Genomic DNA, 17417 nt, shown 5'->3' with positions numbered 1-17417 from the left:
GAAGCCGGCGCGCACATGTTGAGAGCCCTGAAGCAAGCGTTCGCTACGGGCTAATGCGGGAGACAAGCATTTGTTCTTCTTCCTGCCGGGTCCTGCCTACTTTCTGTTTCCGCGAAGGCAGGACCCGGCAGCATTTCCCCTAATAGGTCGATCGCGATCTTGGGCTGATCAGCCTTCCTCTTCCCGATGGCAGAATTGACGTCAGGGAGAGGAATGCTGGTTGGCCGAAGCAGGGAGAGCTTGGGGCCTGTTCTTGGTGGCGTTTGGGTCCTGGTCCCCGATGGCAATGGCAGTGGCAGTGGCTTGGGGGAGGGCAGGGAGAAAGAAAGAAAAAGGGCAGGCAGGGAGACAGAAGGAAAGAAGAGAAACAGAAAAAAATGAAAGGGAGGCAGAGAGAAAGAAAGGGCAGAGAAGAGGAAGGAAAAGTTGGGGGAAGAAATGAGGTCTGGAGGAGAAGAAGCATACAGGCTAAAAGAAGGGAAGAAAGATTGTATGCACAATCAGAAGAAGAAAGTGCAACCAGAGACTCATGAAATCACCAGACAAGGTAGGGAAAATGATTTTATTTTAAATTTTGTGATCAAAATGTGTCTGAATTTATATCTGCTGTCTATATTTTACACTAAGGTCCCCTTTTACTAAACCGCAATAGAGGTTTTTAGCGCAGGGAGCCTAGGAGTGTCGAGAGCAGCGCTGGGCATTCAGCGCAGCTCCCTGCACTAAAAACTGCTAACGTGGTTTAGTAAAAAGGGAGGGAGTATATTTGTCTATTTTTGTATGGTTGTTACTGAAGTGATAGTGCATAGAGTCATCTGCTTTGACCTCTTTGAAAACCCTGGAATAGGAATGATGATTAACATTTTCTATGCGTACAGTGTGCGTTGTGTTTTTTTAAAATTTTATTGTTGGTAGATCATTGTGACTTGGTCATTTAAAAAGTAGCTCGCAAGCCCAAAAAGTGTGGGCACCCCTGTTCTAGACCATTTACAGAATCCGGGCCTAATTGTTTTGCTAGCTAATTTACCCCTCTGTTCCCCTTTTCTGTTAGGCATTTTCAGCTCCGACACTCATAGAATTCTTATGAGCGTCAGAGCTAATACTGCTGCAGCCGGTGATAAAAAAGCACCTAAGTTGACTTCGTGAAAGGGGGGGTTAGTCGGATATACATCATGGATTGGCATCCAATATTGGGCACCATAAACAGAATTTGGAGATTTGTGTTTTATTGTATTTTACAGTGTTGTAAGTTACTTTCTAGTCAATATTCAGCCATAATTGGTCAGTACTTTTTAAAATGTTGGCCATTGACCTTATCTAGGTATCGCCGGTACTGCTAGCGTTGTCCAGACAAACCTAAAGTTGGAAAAACGGTGTGAATTGAAACTTTTCCCGTGAATTTGATTGTGCTTGATCAGAAAATAATTTTTTAAAAAATTTTAAAGGTCCCTCAAAGCCACTAATTACATTAAGCTAAATTTTTCTTAAATTTGCTACTATTTTTGCTTAATGGAGCAAATTTCTTGGTATTATGTAGCTTTAACTTTGATGTTTTCACACTCACATTGATAAAAAGACATTTTATGTCAAGTCTGTTTATTGAAAAAGAACAAGAAATCAGTACAGAAATAATACAGGGGTAGCAGCGGCAATTCTTATGTTCTTATAGGACAAAAGGAGGTAGAACTCAATCAAAAAACTTTTGCATATATTAAAATGTGAAAACTTATCTGAAGATCATTCATTGGTGGCTGTCCATTTCAAATGCTTCTCTCGTAAGCCTGCCTCTCCGATTTTCTCCCGACAGGAAGAACTCCTGTTTCGCATTCTTAAGAATGCTACACCAGGGGAAGCTTGCACTCTATCTTCACTCCTCGTGTAAATATTCAGGATTTATGACAGCAATCCATGCTCCTGCACAGCGGTTTTGACTAAAGATGGCCGCAGATAAGTTTTCACGCTTTAATATAGGAAAAAGTTGTTTGACTGAGTTCTACCTCCTTTTGTCCTATATTCCCCTTGTGCAGTTATTGATCATAAACCAGATCTCAAGCTAGGCAACCTAAAATGACAGCAGTGAGTCTGACACTTGGATAACCTGTACAAATAGGGTTACCAGACGTCTGGGAAAACGCGGACATGGCCTCTTTCTAGAGAACTGTCCGGGCGCCCAGAGGGATTTCCAAAACCCAGGAGTTTGTATGGGTTTGGGAAACCCTGAGCTCGGAGGCCGCGGCCGTCACCGTGATGATGTTGTATGTTCGCGCGCATGCGTGTGACGTCATTGGGTCAATGTCCGCGCATGCCCGAAGGCTTCCAAATGCAGCCTTCGAGCTCAGGGAGGTTCGTGTGGGGGCAGGACTGGGTGAGGAACAAGGCGGAGCCAGAGGTAGAACAGGGTGGGGCCAGGCGTCCTCTTTTTTTCAAGCAAGCAGTGTCTCACTTCTCACTTCTGGCTCACCACACAATTGTTTCCCACGTATTCACTTTTATAGGACCCCTGAAGAAGACTTTTTGTCGAAACGCGGACCCTGTTGGGTCCTGTATCCCTAGTGGACTAGGTCCTTTAAGGCTCTTATGTGGATGATTTATTTTTATGTGGATGAAATTATTTTATGTGGATGATTTTGGTGTACCTTTGACACTTTCAAATAAAGTCCATTTAGGAACATTGTCACTCCACAGAACTCTATGTATAAAGCCATAGAAGAGTATAGGGTAAAAGTCTCAGTTTTCCAAGCAAAAACAATAGTCTAATCCAAAACATTTGTTATGTAAGTTAGACACTAAGGACCCGATGCTCTAAAGTTTTCTGTGTTGGTAAGACCCGTTAAAGCAGTCTAACTGGCACGAAAGCTCATCCTCATAGCAGCCACTGAGAACCCTATGCAAATGCATTACAAGGAGCTCATTAGTATTTTAAATGAGCTTTCCTTATGATGCATGAAAGGAAACGCTCCCTTATTTACATGGAAATATTTTCCCCTCCCCCCATAAAACCACACAGTTGAGCAGGCAGCCCTGGCTCTCCGTACTGGCTCATCTTGATCGCAGCTCCGGAGCCATGATCAGTTAAGCGGCTGGGGAAGCTCCGATCAACCGAGCCGGTAGGACTCTCTGGAGCCGCCGATGTGGCTTCCCCTGACACTCAGCTGCTTATGGCTTCATCTACTCCTCAGCTGCGAAGGTGTGATAAAAATGAGCTGGCAGAAGGGATGGAGGAAGAGGAGCTGTGACTTATCGATGTGCTCTTCTGAGCAGGCACCAGGCACAGTTCCTCCCCCTTTTACCGGGGCTGCTCTGCACAAATAGTATGCATATAATTTGCATGCTATTGTGCTGAGCATCACCCCCCCCCAAAAAAAAAAAAAAAAAAATCGCTGCCAGCACGATATTTATTACTGTGTTGTCAAGAGCTTTGAGCATCAGGGCCTAAAGGGGGAAATCTGAGGTTAGACAAAAGAACCAGTTCTTCAGCTTCAAACAAATCAGTTCTGCTTTTCCTGAATACGTAGCAAGAATTACAGGCGAGGCAAAGAAGAGGGAAAGAGTATAAAAATAAGAAACAAACTAAGAGCTGACAAATGGTTCCTTCAGTCTGCCAGCACCGTAACCTCGGCTGCAGCAAAACTTGCAGAACGGTCTTGGAAGGGGAGAAAAGAGATGATGTCATTGTGGAAAGAATAAGAACGAGCCAGACACGCACACACACACACACACTGCACCGCCCGCCACCTTACTCTGCTCACTCAGGATACTTGGCAGCCTATTGATTTCTCAGCACTGAGCATTTTAACCTTCAGAACCTGCTGTCTAGAGAAGAAAGGGAACACAGAGAAACAAAACCATTACTCAACTAGAAAGAGAGACAGACTGAACATGAGGCCCAGAGGTGAAAACGGAAAGGATAAGCTACAGTAACACTGCAACCTTGTACTTTACAGCAGATAAAAACTGAAATGGTCAACACGCGATACGCGTACCTTTGGACAGAGGACCGCAGAGTTCTGGATGGAGTAGAGTGGACCTGTCCAAAAAGGTCGGCAGATTAGATTGGCGGATCTTGAATGAAAGTAATGCTATTTTATAGGTAATACGATAGGATATTGGCAACCAATGAGCATTTTTTAAAAAGAGGCGTTACATGCCTACAATACCTGATGTTGTGAGGTAGCCTAGTTTCCCTTTCTGGTGTCACTTTTATGGGCGAGGAAGGGGGACAACAACCACGGGAGGGAGGAGGGGGTTAAGAAGGGATCATGCCTTAATTCCTCCAGTGGTCAGCTGCTCAATCAGAGCACCGGGACATGATTTAAACAGGTCTAAATAAAAACATCCTTGTTTTTAGACTTGGACATTTCTTCCCATTCAATTATCACTGTTGCATGTCCTTATTTTGGGCTCTCTCTAGCCCTGCCCAAGCCCCACCCCCACACAAACCTATTCTTCCCGGAGCTCAGGGCTGCATCTGGAAGGCCTCTGAGCATGTGCTGATGTAAGACAATGATGTCACATGCGTGCACCCTTGCATGTGATGTCGCGACACATCTGTGCATGCTCAGAGGCACTCCAGATGTGGCCCCAAGCTCTGGCAGAGGTCGGGGCCATCCAAAACCTGGACAAAGTCCTGGGTTTTCAAAATCCATCCAGACATGTCCTCTAAAAAGAGGACATTTATTTATTCATTCAATTTTCCCAAGGGAGCTTAGAAATTTACATGAATTTATTCAGATACTCAAGCATTTTTCCTTGTCTTTCCCAGGGGACTCACAATCTAATATACCTGGAGGTGGGGGGGGGGGATTACGGCCCCTTTTTATTAAGCTGTGTTAGGGTTTTTGTTGCTAGACACTGTGGAATTCTATTATAGGAATTCTATAAGCGTCAAAGCTTTTAGCGCAGCAACCGGTGATAAAAACCTTAACATGGCTTGATAACAGGGGGCCTAAGATGTTTGGATTTCTCCAGAAGTGTCCTCTTTCTGAGGACATGTCCGGGGGTCTAGACAGCTTTTCAAAACCTGGCACTTTGTCCAAATTTTGAAAAGCTTCCCGACATAATCACGTCGGGAAGGGGCATCCGCGCCACCACATCGTGCCCGTGCATGTGTGGATGCCATCTGGGGGCAGGGCTAGGGGCGGAACAGGGCAGGACAGAGCCGGAACTGAGCAGTCCTGGGGGCGTGGCCATGGGTCTGGATTTTCCTGAAGGAAAATCAGGTAACCCTACCTAAGTGACTTGCCCAGGTTTACAAGGAGCAGTGTGGCTTTGAAGCCACAATCCTAGGGTGCTGAGGCTGTAGCTTTAACCACTGTGCAACACAATCCAAGCAAATCTGGACATCTAGTAACCCTACACCCAACGCAAGCTCACAACTTGCTCTCTTACTAAATGGACACACTGAAAGTAAGATGTCCAAATTCCGCCACTCCAAAATCACAATTTGGATGTTTTGGGCAGATGGACGTTTTTGAGGAGCATTTTGAGATGTCCATTTACTTTGAAAATGAGCTTCTGAAATGAAATGAGGTCTAACGAAAACAAAGTGAACAATGCTGCACATGACATGGGAAACAAATTGGAAATACAAATTTCTAGACTGCCCTTCCCTATTATATTTGCAGTAGAAATACACTACACTAAAAGGAGTAGCACCTGGACTCATGTTGTTAGTTGCTGTCCACTCCCCTCCTCATCATAACAAAAAAGATTGGAAAGGACGGGAAGATGGGACTCAAAAGGATCTCTAAAAGTGAATATGGAAGAGAGGAACAATGAAAATAGCAGTTTGGGTCAAAGAAAACCAAAACAAATAGTCAAGGAGGTGAGCTGAGCAGGAAAGACCAGAATAAAGGGAACAGGAAGGAAGTGGAATGTTGTGAGGACTAGCACATTAGCTGATTTTTGGCGCCATCTATTGACAGATACAATGGTTACAACTTCTAAAGTCAAGATGCAGGTTAACTCGCAAATCTAGATGCAGAATTCCTCACTATCTTAGAACGCATAGAATTTGGCACATGTGCATAATTTAGTGCAGACACGGGCAGTTGAGCAGGAAGTGAACCGTTGCACAAGAAAAGAAACCTGTCACCTAAAATTCAGAAGAAAGCTGAAAACATTTCTTTACCAAAGACCATTAGGATCGATCAATTACTCCCTTGAACTGTACATTCTGATCAAATTAAATTTCTGTTCAATTAGTGTTTATCCAATTGTGTTTTGTAGACTATACTGTATAACCTGTCCTGTTCGTGTACCTTCTGCAATTGATGTCTGTCCACTGTAAGCTCCCCATGTATTATTGTATGGGCTCTTAACTTTGTATAATCACCTAGAACAGTGGTTCCCAACCCTGTCCTGGAGGACCACCAGGCCAATCGGGTTTTCAGGCTAGCCCTAATGAATATGCATGAGAGAGTTTTGCATATAATGGAAGTGAAAGACATGTAAATCTCTCTCATGCATATTCATTAGGGCTAGCCTGAAAACCCAATTGGCCTGGTGGTCCTCCAGGACAGGGTTGGGAACCACTGACCTAGAACAGTACATCGCAAACTGTGTGCCTTCTGCGATTTCAGGTTTGCCGTGAAATGCTGGGGAGGAGGAGAGGCCCTGGCTGACTGCTTATAGGACGTGCTTCTTGCAGCGAGAGACGCCGACGCCTCTCCTCCCTTCCGGCACCCCCCATTGGCTCCTCAGGGCCCGTCTGGAGGGCCTTCGCATATGTATGAATATCAATGTGATGACGTCAGTCATGTGCGTGGAATGATCGCATCGACGGCCGTGTGCTTCTGGATGCCGAGGCCACTACGTTTGCAAGACACTGACCTAGAACCTACATAGGCGCAGTGTGATCCACAAATTTTAGATTCGATTCGATTTCCTCCTGTGCTGGCTTAGACCCGAGTGTTTATGTGAGCCGCTATCTTGCATGCACAGAATTCTGTCAGGAGACACTTGTTTAAGGTATTTGAAGATAACAGCATGAATTGTTGGGCTGAAAATTCAAGGGCACCCACTACATAGCTTTTGGTCAGACATCCTCAGCTCAATGTTCAATTACAGCCTTAAAAGCAACTAAACTATGAGGAATGTTTGTAAAGAAAAAGGAAGCAAAAGTAGGAATATAATGATGCCTCTATATCAGTCCTTTAGTACTGTGTGCAATTGTGGTCACAACATCTCTAAAAATATATAGCAGAGCTAGAAAAACTGGAGGAGGGCAACAAAACTGATAAAGGGACTAGAATGGCTTCCTTACTACAAAAGGTTAGGGTTACCAGTTGTCCAGGAAAGCCATTCAGAGGTCAGTTTACACCTGGGAAGGGAATTAAATAGATGAAGATTCAGGCAGAAGCAAGGAAGCACATAAACATAGCTGATGGGAAAACAAGAGGCAAGCCAGTTCCTGCTCCAAGGTCTGGCTCACTGGCCTGCTATCCACAGATTTTATAAGAATAGGTTTACTGATCCATCAACCCTTTTAAGAACCTTTTTATTGGACTTCTTTGCCACTCCATTGAACTGCTCGGACTGGCGCCTGCTCAGAGAGGCCTGACCCATGGTCAGGCCTTCCTTGACTGTCACAGTACACAATCTTCAAAAAGACAATACACCAGACAATTTATATGCATCTAAAAAATTGTTTAAATAAACAATTGTTCAAGAAAAAGTCTCTACAAATAAAATTGTTCACCACTAGCTCCCACACTATTCAACATTTACATATCATCCCTAGGACACTTCCTGCAAAAGCTAAACTTAAACTACTACATATATGCAGATGACATTTCCATTTTAATCCCAATAAACGGCATTACAAACGAAACCTCAGAATACATTTCTCATATTATGACCGAAATAGAACATTGGACAATCAACTTCAAACTGAAACTAAACACAGAAAAACCAAAAGTCTTCCTCTCTAGCCCAACAGACAAAATTACCAAAACATTGCTACATATAAAAGATCACGACTACCCGATTACTAAAACAATAAAAATATTGGGAGTCACATTAGACACACATTTGACAATGGTTGAACACACAAATTTAGGGGTAAAAAAGTGTTTCCTGACATTATGGAATACTTTGACCCATTATCATTTAGATTACTAGTGCAATCACTAGTGCTTTCTACTCTGGACTACTGCAATATCATTTATATGGATATACCCCAAAAAACAGTGAGGAAACTTAGAATTGTTCAGAACACGGCAGTCCGCTTGATATTTGGATGGAAAAAAAGCGACCACGTCAGCCCCTACTACAGACTGCTGCACTGGCTGCCAGTCGAGGCACGAATAATATTCAAGTTCTCTTGCATATGTTTCAAGCTGGTTTGGGGACTGGCTCCTAGATATTTGCTATCTCACCATATACCCCCTATAATTTACCCTATAATTTAAGGTGAACCCTCCAAAACTCCCCCAAATCCTACATGACTTACCTGTCTTCTACCTCAATGGCAGTAGAATAGGGTTTTGTGTAGGGTCTGTGTAGAGTAGGGTTTAGTGGGCTCACCATAAACAGTCCTCTACAACGAAGACATGTCTGGGTTTTCCTGGACACCTGGTAACCCTACGCCAGGATAAAACGGCCAGTTTTTCTATTTTCCCTATTAATAGCCACACACTAATTTTCATACCTATATTAAACACCTTTGGTTGTACCAAAATACCTATAAACCAGTGGTCTCAAACTCATGGTCCGCCAGGTACTATTTTGAGGCCCTCGGTATATTTATCATAATCACAAAAGTAAAAGAAAACAGTTTCTTCATCGTATGTCTCTTTAGCTATAAATTAACAATATTTTTATTAAGACTTAGCCAAAAGGAAAGATTTAAAAACTAGAAAGAGTTTTTTTACCTCATGCAAAATTGTCATTTCTTTAATAAGACATTAACTCTTTTTTCTGAGGCCCTCCAAGTACCTCCAAGTCCAAAATGTGGCCCTGCAAAAGGTTTGAGTTTGAGACCACTGCTATATACCTATATTAAACCAAAATACCTATATTAAACTCCTTTGGTTGTACCAAAGAAAGTCAGTATCCCAAATGCATGACCCATACCCATAAAGCTTGGCAGACAAAAGATTATTTTCATCCAAATGCCTTTTATTAACAAGGAGGTATAGCAACAACCTTTCTATTTCATAGATATCTGGCTTCAATTAATTGCCTCTATTTATTAGAAAGGACAAAGATCTTATCTCTTTTAAAAAACAATTAAAGACTTTTTTATTCAACGACGCATTTACCGACTAATTAGTTAGTCTCTTGATTTTTCTTTCTTCTCATCCCCATCCTTTTGTTTTTTCCATTACATGTTTTTCACTTCTATTTGAGCAAAATTTGTAACTTTTCCCTCCTTTCCTCTCAGTCATGTCTGTCATAAAACTAAATGTACAGTGTTATCCCTAAATTGTAGGTTACTATTGTTTTATTTGCTTTTAATGAGATATATGTTTTTTATTTAAACTTGTTACTTTTTTATATAAGCTGTTAACAATTTTGTTATACGCTTTTTTTAACTTTTTAATAATTAGACAGTTTGTCTTCCCTTAATTTGTTTTAACTGTACATCGCTTAGAATTTCTTATATAAGCGATTAATCAAATAAACGTGAACTTGAACTTGATCAAAATTTGGTTATAATAGGACATCTTTTATGTACATACATTGATCAGATAATACCGAAAAGGATGAAGCCATAATAATCCTCATATTGTTAGGGTTTGGCCAATTGATTTTGCTGCCTGTTAATCCGTAAGCCACATTGAACTATATAATAGGCTCATGAAGAGGGACATTTTTGATATGATAAAATCCAGTAGCGAATGTGAACATTTTCAAAACAGGAAAATGCCATAAGAACCTAAGAATAGCCTTAATGGATCAGACCAATGGTCTATCAAGCCTAGTTGTCCGTTTTCATGGTGGCCAATCCAGGTCACTAGTACCTGGCAGAAAACCTAAAGAGTCCATCTTTTTGTTTCAAAAATGGCTATTTCTCAGATATGTTTGGGTGCATCAGTTTTGCCTAACTTATCAGCACCTAAGTCAACCACGCCTACTTTCCAGCTAGGCATTATTAGGCATTGGAGGGTGCCTTGACAGGTGTCACAAGGTGCCACTCTGAGTTCCACACGAAACTCTTAGGCCCTCTTTTACTAAGTCACGGTGGTGGCCCGTGGTAATCACACCGAAGTCCATTGGGATTCAATGGGCTTCAGTGCTATTGTTGTACGACTTTGTAAAAGGGGGTTAATTAGGTTATTAAATGAATTTAAACAATTTGGGTTGCATGCAGATTTTAGTTAGGCGTTCCTAGGTGTACGCAATTAGGGCACCTATCAGCGTCTAACTAGGGACGTATTTGTAGAATCTGGCCCAAATTGCTTTCACCTTCTGGTGTTGAGTTCCTTTTTTCATTTTCAGCTGTCAGCAGAGCAGGTCACATTTTATACCACTGCCAACCCCCTGCCTCTGATGTAAAGATTTAGAAAGACTAGTTTTAGGCTTACAATATCACCTACCATTGCCATGAGGCACTCAGATTCCCGCACCAGAGCAGCGGTGCTCAGCAGAGCTGAAAGGACCAAGAAAGCACTCAGACATATCCCACTGAAGAACACTGTGGAGACACAATGAACACATGTATCCAAAGCTAGCCACAACTGGAGCTCAAAGACAGCTCTATGACTTCACAATGTGGGTATAAAGAGCCTTAGCTTATAAGGAGAGGAGGAGCTAGTGGATGGGCCATTTGGATGGGCCGACTGGATGGGCCATTTGGCCTTTATCTGCCATCATGTTTCTATAACCATAAAACTCTATGACCTCACAATGCAGGTGTAAAGAGCCTTAGCCTATAGGAAGAGGAGATGCAAATGTTAAGAGCCTTAGTCAATAGGGAGAGGAGGAGATTATGGATGCTGTGTATGGGTAGACTGGATGGGCCATTTGGCCTTTATCTGTTGTCAAGCACAACAAAACATTAGTATTTATGTATGAGTGATATCATCTGATGGAGCCTGGGCTAAAAAAAAAAAAATGTAAAGAAGGCTTTTAGAGTTTTCTAGCTCAATGAAGCACTTGAATTGATGTTAGCTACTATTTGGAGAAGCCAAATCCTAGGGGAGGTAGGTGGATTTTGTGAAGATTAGTATCCTGTTGTCCTTGGAGAACACCCATTAGAGGTACTTTTGTTTTGTCCCACCCATATTATAGTGGATTTGGTTACATTTGGATAATGCCACGTGTCCAGAGAAGAGCAACTAAGATGGTTAAGGGGCTAGAGGAGTTGCCATACAGTGAGAGATTAGAGAAACTGGGCCTCTTCTCCCTCGAACAGAGGAGATTGAGAGGGGACATGATCAAAACATTCAAAAGTATTGAAGGGAATAGACTTAGTAGATAAGGACAAGTTGTTCACCCTCTCCAAGGTAGGGCAAACAAGAGGGCACTCTCTAAAATTGAAAGGGGATAGATTCCGTACGAAATGTAAGGAAGTTCTTCTTCACCCAGAGAGTGGTAGAAAACTGGAACGCTCTTCCAGAGTCTGTCATAGGAGAAAATACCCTCCAGGGATTCAAGACAAAGTTAGACGAGTTCCTGCTGAACTGGAACGTATGCAGGTAGGGTTGGTCTCAGTTAGGGCGCTGGTCTTTGACCCAGCAGCGGCAATTCTTATGTTCTTATTAGGTTCAGAAAACATAATTGTATTACCCATTAGACAGCAGGGAATTCACAGGCCACCTTACAGTTATTCTCAAAAGTAATGTTTCCATGTTTCTTTCTGAGTTTGTAAGACAAACATGCATTATTATCTGTGCCCAGGATAGGGTTCCTGTGCTCCTAGGGCCTTTTCTGTTTGCATGCATATAAGGGCATGGCATTGCTAATCTTGAGCAACACTTACCCTCTCACTTCCTGACTAACCCTAACCACTAACTGAAATCTGCTGGGTAACTTACGAGCCTCTAAATTTTTTAGGCAGAGCCGGGCTACGCCCTCCCCAGAGATAAAAAAGAATACACTGTACTAAATGCACTATATGGAATGCATTGCTGTCTGATTTCCAGCAATATTTACCATAGCTGCAATGTACCATATCTATATTCTAATTGCATTATTACATATTAGCCTTATTCTTTAGTCTGGAGGTGTACCAGAAATTTGGCATCTAGATGCAGCTTGCTGAGTGCCAAACCTAGAATGTCCATTATAAACCAGATTCCATTATAGAATAATAGCATAAGATGGCAACTAAGGGCCCGTTATATAGCGCTAGACAGCTCCTGGCTGTCTAAATAGCACATAGCCACTTTCCGCTGATAGCTAGCCATCCACTGCTGAATATCTCATGCTGAAAGTTATGGTTTCCAGATTGGCCAGTATCCTGTTGCCACTGCTTTAGTTTTTTCAGCATCACATTATCTTTGCAAAAGTACACAGCGTGTAGATCAGCATATTTGTCGCATGTCCTTTGTTACCACCATTTTAAAGGATCCCTGAAGAAGACATGTTCGAAACACGAACGGACATCTGTTTGTTTATTTATAATAAACTTTGCCTGAAAAAGGTACATCTGTCTGCAGTACCTTTCTTTGTCCTTCAGTATCCCCTCCTATTGTTTTTCCCCTAAACATTATCTTTTACCTTCAGTATTGTAGTTCTTGCCTTTTTACCTTCTGTCCCCGTTTGTCATGGTTTTAAATGTCTCTGAATGTTGGCGTCATCCTTAGAGATGCCTTGTTATTTTAAATCTGTATTTTAGCCAATGTAAGTTTTTATGATGTTGTACACTGCCTAGAAGTCTGATTAGGCAGCATAAGAAATTTTAAATAAACTTGAAACTTCACCTCATTTTTACTGCAGATTTGTTGGATTCTCTTTTTTGTCTTCGTGCCAACAGTGGCCAACCCAGGTCCCAAGAAACTAGCTAGATCCCACGTAGCAAATTCTATGCTGCTTATCCTAGAAATAAGCAGTGGATTTCCCCAAGCTATGGACTTCTCTTTTAGGATATTATCCATCTTTTTAAAATCCTGCTAAGCTAACTGATTTCACCACATTCTCTGGCCACAAATTCCAGTCTTATGACATGTTGTGTGAAGAAATATTTTCCCCGGTTGTTTTAATTCTACTACTTAGTAGCTTCATCGCATGTCCCCTAGTCCTAGTATTTTTGGAAAGAGTGAACAAGTGATTCCACGCCACTCATTATTTTATATATCTTTATCGTGTCACCCCTGAGCCGTCTTGTCTCCAAGCTGAAGAGCCCTGGCTGCTTTAGCCTCTCCTCATAGGGAAATCAACCCATCTCTTTTATCTTTTTTGTCACCTTCTCTGTACCTTTTCTAATTCCGCTATATCTGTTTTGAGATACGGTGACCATAACTACATATAGTATTCGAGGTGCGGCCGTAGCATAGAGCGATACAAGGGCATTATAACATTTTCATCTTGGTTTTCCATTCCTTTCCTGAGAATTACTAACATTGTATTTGCTTTTTTAGCAACTGCTGCACATTGAGCTGAGGGTTTCAACATATCCTCAACAATGATACCTAGATCCTTTTCCTGGGCTGTGACTCCTAACACAAAAGCCAGCATTCTGAGTGTTATTTTGCCACTGTAGCTGAAGTGACAATTTGCAGAAATGAAATTCTATGTTTTGACATTTTTCAGATTATTGATTAAACCATATCCATGTCATTCTCTTCTTGGTTGGACTGAGAACTCTTTAGCACCCCCTCATAAATGCGGTATGCATTACATGAAAACAGCCATACTGGGTCAGAACAATGGTCCATCTAACGCAGTATCCTGTTGCCACAGTGGCCAATCCAGGTCTTAAGTACCTGGCAGAAACCCAAATAGTAGCACCATCCCAGGGCAAGCAGTGACTTCCCCCATGTCTGTCTCAATAGCAGACTGTAGACTTTTCCTCCAGGAACTTAACCAAACCTTTTTTAAACCCATCTATGTTAACAAGCTCCTAAATTAACTATTCTTTCTGTCAAAAAATATTTCCTCTGTTGGTTTTAAAAGTATTGCCCTGTAATTTCATTGAGTATCGCTTAGTCTTTGTAATTTTGATGGAGTAAAAAATTTGATTCACTTCTTAGGATTTTGTAGACTTCGATTCTATCTCCCTTCAGCCACTTACTGTGTTTTTGAGACCATAGATTTCTGTTTCTGAACACCAAATGTTTTTTTTGTGGCTGTGTGCCTCTTGTTTGCATGAGGATGTTCATTCTAAGTTGGCAGATGAATTCCCTCTTTGGAGACAAAATTAAAGAGATACTATAAAGCCAGGGTTCTCAACCCAGTCCTCAGTACTCACCCAGCTAGTTAGGTTTTCAGGATACCCACAATGAGTATGTATGAGACTGATTTACATACAAAAGAGGCAGTGCATGCAAATTTATCTCATACATATTCATTTTAGATATTTCAAAAACTAGACTGGCTTGGTGTGTCCTAAGGATCATTGTTCCACTCTGAAGCGCTTTTCTGTCATTCCACACTCTTCTTCAGGTTCATTGAGCAGATGTTCATTTTTAAATTGGTACCACAAGGGGTTCTTTTAAGACAAGACTGTTATCAAAATAAGCCACCACAGAACCAAAGACCTTTTCCTCAGGGACCTTGTTGGTTGTTAGGTGCCATGGACTCATTTTCGAGTCATAGCGACTTGATGAATTACAAATGTAAAAATAATTGGTTTTGTGCTAGTCCGATAAGTTCCTCCAGCTTCATCTCCATGGTTGTTTTCAACATGTCCAGCCATCTGGTTACAGTTCGCCCTCTTCACCTGTTTCCTTCAAACTACTGAAACATGATGTCCTTCTCCAGTGATCTCTCTCTTCTGACGGTGTGACCAAAATAAGACAATTGTAACTTCATCATTTGGGCTTCAAGAGACCTTGTTAAAGGGAGAGAATTCAACCTCACATCACCCTCTTGCAAGAGGAAGTTGCTCCTTTGCTCCAGTCTAGTGCCACAGAACCTGGCCTACCTACTGTTGGGAATCAAGGTTTCTATTTCAGATACTTTCTTCTCATTCAGGCCTCAGAGACTTCAATCCAATTTTTTTCCTCTGCTAAGAAAAAAAATCAAAACAAACCTATTTCTTCCATTCTACTGTGCCTGTAAAAGGTGATTAGTTCTGCATACTGGCACTTCAGAGTGCCTACACACACATCCCAATTCACCAAGTGCAGGAGCTGTCTCGGGTTCTGCCTAAGTCAGTCATTTCCAGTACAAAGTCCTTTCTTTTGGCTCATCCTTAGCACTCAGGGTTTTCACACAATGCTTTGTGGTGGTAGTGGCCTATCTTCATCACCAGCATCATCTTGTGTTCCCATATCTCAATAACTGGCTCTTAGTGATTCCTTTAGTGATTGAGACTTCTCCAACTTCTCCAGTTCATGGTATTTTTGATCAACTTTCAGAAGTTGTCTTTTTGGCCAATAAACACCATTTCCTTTATAGGCGCTAACCTGGATACAAATCGAACAAGCGCCTTCCTGCTGGAGGACAGAACACAGGCTCTTGTTTCTCAAATCCATACTATACAAACAATGCCCAAGGTTACAACCAGCTGTCCATGTGATGCCTTTTGCCCACTGGCGTCGATACTTATGGACAACCAAATGGCAATGGTTTATGTCAACAAGCAAGGTTGCATGGGCTCCATGCCCCTATGCCAGCAGGTAATAACAATTTGAGACTTTGCTATAGTCAACCACATTAAAATTCAAGTAGGCTTAAATATCCCAAGAGTGTAAACCAAACAGAAGTGATCTCTAGATATATTGCTTCTCAGTCCATTTTTCAAGAATGGGAAACACCTTAGATCGACCTCTTTGATACTACCAAGAATGCTAATCTTCCTCTCATCCCTTCTGTCAAGTTTCAAATTTCAAGTTTATTAAAAAATTTTTATACCGCTTATTCAAATTTCTAAGCGGTGTACAGCAATAATAAAAAGTAAACTTTAAAAGAAACAAAACCAAGTAGTATTAAAATATTGTACAATACAGTATCATGTTAGTAGATTTAAACATAAACACATATACTAACTGGACACAAATAGGGAAGTGGGACTGAACTACAATAATTTAAGATAAAGCACACTTAGGGATAAAACAACAGGTAGGGAAAGGGACTGTAGTTAGTTAGCCCTAAGAAGGACAATTTTATCCAAAAGCATCCTCAAATAAAAATGTTTTGAGTTTTCCTTTAAATCGTTTTATCGAGGTTTCCATACGTAGGTGACTGGGCAATGAATTGCATAGGGTGGGTGCAGTGACAGCGAAATTATTAGATCTCAACGTATTAATTCTTTTCAGAGATGGTGCAACTAGTGTCCCCTTTGAACTAGCAACTCTTGCATTCTGCCAGTGCAGGTTACTCTCAAAATTGCAAAGTAGAGACTGTTAGAGCAGTCCCAAGTTTGGAAATCACTCGGTCCTGGTAGTCAACTGTACCAGGCGTTTTCTGAAGACAGCAGGATTGATCAGGCTCGCAGTCACTCCCATCCCGCTAAGATTTGACTCATAATTTAAGCTTTGGAACAGAGAAGCTGAGAGGTCCAATGTGTGTGAGAAGGGCCACAAATGCTCAGAACTCAGAACTAAAGTTCTGAGTTGTGTGAAAATAGTTCTGTCCTCGTGCCATCAGATGATGCCACTCACTTGTGTGTCCAATCAATACTGTTTTATAATTGTTTATTTTTTTAGATGTCTTCTTTGGCTTCAGAATTCCTTCAGGCTAATTATTCTCTCCTTTAGTTCCTGCATGGATCATTATCATTTGAAAATTTGTATGTATGTAAATTTTCTCTCTTAATTTAAGAATTGTTGTTTTGGGGTTAATATATTTATCCTTGTACAGGAGAATATATTTTCTTTTGTTTTTTTCTGCCTGTGATGTGTTGGCAACACTCTAATTAATTTAAAATACTAGAATATTTTGGAATCCTTCAGATATATTTTAATAAGTAACATATTTCATAGAAACATAGAAAAATGACGGCAGAAAAGGGCCACGGCCCATCTAGTCTGCCCACACTAATGACCCACCCCCTAACTTCCTCCATGAAGAGATCCCACATATACAATCTTTATGATTCAACACGTTCCAAAGAAGGATGTATAATGTATATAATGCGTTTCTCGGATACAGGGGCCCTAAACCTCAGAGGATTTGTATGCCAGGCATTAAGGAGAGGCAAAAGGCCACTTACCTGTGCGGTGAATGACTCGGTAGGCATTGGTCTCCGAGGTCACACCATTGATTACCATGAAATGGTTGGCGTAACGGGTGACAATGGTCAGTATGCTCACAGCTAGCCCCAGGAGCTGAAAAAGGAGAGAATCATAGGTTGGGAGTCAAAAATCGGG

At 41.5% G+C, this 17417-nt stretch overlaps 1 protein-coding gene across 5 annotated transcripts in view; it reads right to left on the bottom strand.

Moving 5' to 3' along the window:
• Nucleotides 1–17417, bottom strand: part of TSPAN32 (tetraspanin 32) — a 55306-nt gene that overhangs the window by 19347 nt on the left and 18542 nt on the right. For all 5 annotated transcript variants that reach the window (XM_033928730.1, XM_033928728.1, XM_033928729.1 and 2 more), the window contains 2 exons: nt 17261–17375; nt 10539–10636 (listed from right to left, as the gene is read on the bottom strand). In XM_033928730.1, coding sequence (XP_033784621.1) covers nt 10539–10636; nt 17261–17375 — 213 coding nt within the window. The remainder of the gene's footprint in view (nt 1–10538; nt 10637–17260; nt 17376–17417) is intronic.

Source organism: Geotrypetes seraphini, chromosome 19 (genome assembly GCF_902459505.1).
Source record: "Geotrypetes seraphini chromosome 19, aGeoSer1.1, whole genome shotgun sequence".
Lineage (NCBI taxonomy): Eukaryota > Metazoa > Chordata > Amphibia > Gymnophiona > Dermophiidae > Geotrypetes > Geotrypetes seraphini.
The sequence above is the reverse complement of the archived record's forward strand: the minus strand, read 5'-3'. Positions and strand labels throughout refer to the sequence as shown.